At 52.8% G+C, this 6,391-nt stretch overlaps 1 protein-coding gene across 1 annotated transcript; it reads left to right on the top strand.

Annotated features, from left to right (window-relative positions):
* Positions 1-4,754: 4,754 nt before the first annotated feature.
* LOC119292912 (zinc finger protein 2-like) lies at positions 4,755-5,189 on the top strand. The gene has a single exon (XM_037571569.1). It carries the CDS (start codon positions 4,758-4,760, stop codon positions 5,187-5,189), a length of 432 nt encoding a protein of 143 aa, XP_037427466.1. The 5' UTR covers positions 4,755-4,757.
* The last annotated feature ends 1,202 nt before the right edge of the window (positions 5,190-6,391 follow it).

The following is a 6,391-nucleotide window of genomic DNA, read 5'->3' as shown; positions in this document are numbered from 1 at the left end:
TCATGCCCTTCGTCTTGATCTTCCTCATCATCATGTACGACATCTTCTACATGATGATTGTGTACATCATCACCGTCGTGGTCATGTCCTGGAGATTCTTCGTCTTCTCGCCCGCCCTCGCCGCGGTGGTTGTCTTGTTGCCCTTCCTCATTTCTTGCCCGACCCCCATGGACGACTTCATAGTCATCTTCATCACCTTGCCACCGATAGCCATCCATGAAACCACGCAAGAGCAGGTGGTCCCGCACCTGCCCGGAATCCGGGTCCGCAATAAGGCTCTTCAGCTTGCATCTTCGACACGGACATCTTATCTCCGTCTCGTTCTTTTGAAGCATCTCAGCCTTCGCGGAGCTCAAAAACCTATTCACGATGCCTTCGGTCATCGTGCGGACCATGGTCGCCTGCGGGGTAGAGCAAAACGATATTTTAGAACCAAGACAAAATTTGGCATGACCTTCCCTAAAAATAGGACCAAAAAGAATGCATAGTGCCAAAATTCTCGCCGAAACGGAAATGAATCAACATTCCGGCAAAATATTGGCAAACACAAACATATATGCAACACCACAAACACAAGCAACCCCACAAACATACATAGATCTAGCTAGGCCACAAAAAGTGCATGTGCACGTTGTTGGAGCGAGCTAGGGAGAAAAAAAGTAGATCCACATCATGAAGATAGCTTTCCCCTTACTTACCTATCAAAAAAAGGTGATTTCACCACTTAATTTTGATGAATCTATGGTAGAAATGAGGTGAGGAGGAGGAGGCAGCCAAGACAAGCTTGGAGGAGGAGGTGGAGAGAATGAAGTGGGGAAAGTGAGTGGGTAGGTGGGCTGTCCAAAATATCTTGTTCGTCCCAGATTACTAATGGCGCACCACCACACAATGCGCCATTAGTAACCTAGTAACCCTGGTTACTAATGGCGCACCGGCAGGTGGTGCGCCATTAGTACTTTTTGCAGAAAAGTAAAAAAACATATGTATACTAATGGCGCACTGTGGAAAAGTGCGCATTACTAGTTTAAACTAGTAATGGCGCACTTTGGCATAGTGCGCCATTAGTAGGTTTGCAAAAAAGTAAAAAAAAATATATACTAATGGCGCACTGTATTGGTCGTGCGCCATTACTACTTCCAACTAGTAATGGCGCACTTTGCCGTCCATGCGCCAATTGTTTGTATGGAAAAATGGGAAAAAAATCAATAGTAGTGGCGCACTGTGAGCACGGTGCGCCATTAGTGTCTTCCACACTAATAGCGCACGAGCAACCGGTGCGCCATTAGTATATAGTAGTGGCGCACTACTTGCCTGGTGCGCCATTAGAATCAGTCCTATCTATAGCCCTTTTCCTAGTAGTGAGATGGCGAGATGCATGATGAAGAGGATGGAGATGCCGGTGTTCTTCTGGGCCGAGATGGTGCGGACCACGGTGTACGTGCTCAACCCTGCTCCCACTCAAAGCATGTAGGGTGTCACGCCGTATGACGCGTGGCACGGCCGTAGACCCGTTGTGCATCATCTTCGCACATTCAGGTGCACGGTTCATGTCAAGCGCGTCGGTCCCGAAATCTCCAAGCTCAGCGATTGCTCAACTCTGATGGTTTTCATCGGGTATGAAGAGGGCTCCAAAGCTTATCGCGTCTACAACCCAGCTAGCAAAAAGGTGCAGGTGACTAGGGATGTGGTGTTCGAAGAGTCAAGGCCGTGGGCGTGGCGCGTACCGGGGGCGGCGGAGGCGTACATCACACCACCTACGTTCACTATGGTTTACACCACGGACCCTGGTGTCCATGAGGTCGACCACGGCACGCCTGGCCTCCCCAACACGCCGCACTCACCAACGACCCCCTCTACGCCTGGGTCGAGTGGCTCACCCTCTGGCATGTCTATGCCTGGAGGGAGCGCGCCCGCGACACCATCGTCGTCCGGGAAGTCCACGTCTGGAGGAAGCGTGCTCGGGACACCACAGCCCGAGCCAGCGACGCCGGATGGGGGTCGTGAGATCCGCTGGGCCACGCCGCTCACCCATGACGAGAACCGTCGCGATGTGGACACTGGCAACATCCTCTACCGGCGTGTCTCGTGTATCCTTGATTAAACAGAAGGGGATGCGGTCCGCGAGGCCATGGAGCACTGCCTTCTCAGTGCGGAGGAGCCAGCCGACATTGTTGAGGCCCTGGACAGCGCGGCCTGGAAACAAGCAATGGACGCGGAGATGGACGCAATCGCAGAGAATTCCACCTGGCAGCTCACACCTCTTCCGCGCGGACACAAGCCGATCAGCCTCAAATGGGTTTACAAAGTGAAGCGCGACCCCGGCGGCAACATTGTCAGGCACAAAGCGAGGTTGGTGGCCAAAGGATACGCACAACGCGAGGGCGTGGACGTTGAAGAAGTGTTTGGGCCAGTGGTGCGAATGGAGACGGTGCGCCTCTTCCTCGCTCTCGCCGCGCACTCAGGCTGGGAGGTGCATCATATGGACGTCAAGTCCGCCTTCCTCAACAGCGATCCGGCAAAGGAAGTCTATGTCGCGCAGCCGCCAGGATACGTTGTTCCTTGTCGAGAGGGAGAAGTGCTGAAGCTAAGCAAGGCTCTGTACGGGCTTCGTCAGACACCGAGATCATGGTACTCCAAGTTGGATGAGAGTCTCTGCGCACTTCGGTTCAGTAGAAGCCCACTGGAGCACGCTGTCTATCATCGCGGAGATGCTCAATCTTTTCTACTAGTGGGAGTGTATGTAGATGACCTGATAATCACTGGAACCGATTCAGCGCAGATCACAGAGTTCAAAGATCAGATGCAGAAGCTTTTGAAGATGAGCGACCTCGGCCTTCTAAGCTACTACTTGGGAATCGAGGTAACTCAGTCTACAGGAGAGATCACTCTGTGTCAATGGGGCTATGCAGAAAAGATCCTAGAACAGGCTGGAATGACAGGCTGCAATCGTTGCCACACCCCCATGGAATGCAGACTGAAACTGAGGAAGGAAGATGAAGCAAAACCCTTTGATCCGTCCCTCTACCGCAGCATAATCGGCAGTCTAAGGTACCTTGTACACTCAAGACCAGATATTACACATGTTGTTTGAATTGTTAGCAGATTTATGGAGAAACCAACTATCACACATTGGACAGCTGTTAAACAAATCCTCAGGTATGTGCAAGGAACCTAGAGCTATGGATGCCGTTATGGGCGTGGAGGGACTGGAGATATCCTGGGGTATAGTGACAATGATCATGCAGGAGATGTGGGAGATCATAAGAGCACATCTGGGCACATCTTCTTCCTCGGCAAGAACCCCATTACCTGGATTTCTCAGAAACAGAAGGTGGTGGCGATCAGCTCATGCGAGGCTGAGTATGTGGCTGCCGCCGCAGCAACTTGCCAAGGTCTCTGGCTCAGCAGACTGATTTCAGAGATGAAGGGAATTGATCCAGGGAAGTTTAAACTTCTGATCGACAACAAGTCAGCTATAGCGTTAGCCAAGAATCCTGTCTATCATGATCGCAGCAAACATATCGACGTGAAGTTTCACTTCATCAGAGATTGTATTGAGAAAGGGCAGGTGGAGGTCGATCACGTTGGGACTGAGCAGCAGCTGGCGGATATTCTGACCAAAGCTCTCGGGCGGGTGCGCTTTGTGGAGATGAGGCAGAAGATGGGCGACAGCGAGATCAATGGAGGCCAACAAGCTTAAGGGGGAGATTTGTTAGGCTAAGCTAGTTGGCCGCATGGATGCATAGTATAGGTCCTTTGCTTTTATCTGTTGTAATAATGTGTGTGCATGGTGATGTGACCAGCACATGCACGTAGCTGTGGGAGTCCAGTGCACGTACGCACGACTCTCTCACGTTCTCTTGTTTTTCCTTTGTACCCTGGCTCCTCTCCTGGTGGGATTTGATCGTTGTGTGATGTGGTCGCGGGATGGGGCGGCCATCACGGATCATGGCGATCCCGACGGGAGTGAGCGAGCTGGGGGTAGCTTCTGTTGTAACAGAATAACAAGAAGAGAATAGAACGCAGAAAAGGTTGTGAAGTTGCACAGCGCAAAAACCCCTCTCTCTCTCTCGTTCGTGAGCTAGTCTTCCTCTCTCTCTCGTGCTCGATCCGGCAACGATAATTGGCATCAGAGCCTGGTGTTTGATCCTGCTCCGGTGGCCGGCGGTGTCTGATCCGCGGCGGCGCATATGTCGGGCGACGAGTCAGACGGGAAGAACAAGGGCGTCGCCAGATCACCAACGCAGACGCCTTCGTCCAAGGCACCGGTCGCGCGCCTCACCGGCAGCGGCAGCGGTGAGTCCGCGTGGTGGAGCGCGTCGTGCGCGAGGAATCGGGGGCATCGCTGATGCTCACCCGCACCAATTACCAGGAGTGGGCGCTCCTGATGCAAGTCAAGTTGCAGGTCGCCCGCGTCTGGACCGCAGTGATCGAAGACGGCGCCGACGAGAACGACGACCGGCAAAGACAAGCTATGGAGGCTCATCATAACTTGCCCAGAGCAGGAGCTGTGTAAAGAATGCATGAGCTTAAGCGAAGGCCTGGTGCCGACATCCCGCGTGTTCAAGTGCTCTTCCGTTGCCACAGCCGTTGGGAAATTAGCGGACTGCCGGCTGCACACGTGACTCCGCTGAAGAATGCAACACCGTTCTGTGCGCAGTGCTAGCTGCGTATTTATAATCCTTTGCTTAGCGAGCTAAGCACTGGTCGACTCTCTAGCTTTCACCCTCATAGGCGGTAGTAAGTCCATATCGACAATGGAACAGCCGACCGGTGAGCAAGATGAGCTCAACCTTGAGCTCACCCTCCGCACCCCGGTCGCACCGGGCCCCGACGAGGGCTTCTTCCTCTGCATGTACTGCGACCGTAAGCTCCGCAGCGCGCAGGCGCTCGGCGGCCATCGGAACGCGCACAAGCACGAGCGCAGCGTCGCCAAGCGCCAGCGGCACATCGCCGCCGCGACACGCGCACAATGGGCGCAGTACGCCCCGCCGGACGAGGGGCCGACCCGGTACGGTGACAGAGGCGGCCACCATGTCGTGTGTGCGGCTGAGAAGGCGAGGAGGACGGAGGCGCGGGAGGCTGCTGCTGCTGCTGGCGCTGGAATGGCGGGTAAGCGTGGCAATACTACGTCGGAGTACCGCACCATCGAGCACGCGGACGATGTGGACTTGACTCTCAGGCTATGATCGATCTGCTCAGTTGTCCCAGATCCCGGCCCAGTTTTCACACTCTGCTTTCCTAGTTGACCGCGCGCATCCGCTAGCTGTTTCGGTATGCCAAGGTTTTCTTTCGTGATGCTTATTTACATGCGAAACTACTTCTATCGTTGCCTGTTTCAAGCTGTGTGTGTGTTGGATTCATTGTTCTTCTTTCAGTCAAGTTTTTTCTCATGAAAATCCTTGTCTTTCGTAATTTACATTTATTCATCAGAAAGGGAGTTTCGATTTCTTGTTTTCTTAGTTCTACTGTTCTATCTTTACTTTCATTTGCTGGGCTTCTTCAAGTGATTCAAACATAGATTCCATGTGAGTATATTTTTGTAGTCCCCGTTCAATGTCTATTGTGTTACTGTGAGAGCGCCACTGCGCCAGCGTAATCTCGAGTTTAACACCTAGTTCGTATATACAAAGGTGGTTTCCACCTATACAACCGGTAGTCAGGCTGCCACCCGAGTGTGCTTAATCACTCGGAGAAAGACCTAATTGTAAACTTTGAGAGTGCTTTCATTAATTGATACAAGAGGATACAGAGTACATATATATGCGGGAGCGAGCCCGGACTCATGCATGAGTGTAGTGGCGATCGTGGGAATGATCATGGAGCAACGTCCACGCTGACCTGGTCATGAGCGTGACCAGCCTGTCGCCTAACACCCCCCCGCAGTGTTGGCGGCGGGTTCGACGATGTTGAGACTGGATCGGATGTCACAGAACGAAGCTGTCGGTAGTCCCTTGGTGAAGATATCCGCGAATTGGGCGCTGGTAGGAACATGGAGAACACGGACCTCACCTAGAGCTACCTTCTCCCTTACAAAGTGTATGTCAATCTCTATGTGCTTGGTTCGACGGTGCTGGACAGGATTACAAGACAAGTACACTGCTGAAACATTATCACAAAAAACGATCGTCGCTTGCTGAATGGGTCGATGAAGCTCGCCAAGAAGCTGACGCAGCCAAACTGTTTCCGCCACAGTATGAGCAACCGAGCGATATTCTGCTTCAGCAGAAGACCGAGAGACCGTGAGCTGCCGTTTCGAGGACCAAGAAACCAAGTTGTCACCCAAGTACACGCAGTAACCAGAGGTAGACCATCGAGTATCTGGGCACCCCGCCCAGTCTGCATCAGAGTACGCTATAAGGGAAGCGTGGGAGGAAGCGGTGATTGTGAG

The sequence above is a fragment of the Triticum dicoccoides genome, chromosome 4B, assembly GCF_002162155.2.
Source record: "Triticum dicoccoides isolate Atlit2015 ecotype Zavitan chromosome 4B, WEW_v2.0, whole genome shotgun sequence".
Lineage (NCBI taxonomy): Eukaryota > Viridiplantae > Streptophyta > Magnoliopsida > Poales > Poaceae > Triticum > Triticum dicoccoides.
The sequence above is the reverse complement of the archived record's forward strand: the minus strand, read 5'-3'. Positions and strand labels throughout refer to the sequence as shown.

Excerpts from the sequence above, each read along its gene's own strand:
- LOC119292912 (XM_037571569.1), top strand. The coding sequence starts at position 4,758 with ATGGAACAGCCGACCGGTGAGCAAGATGAGCTCAACCTTGAGCTCACC.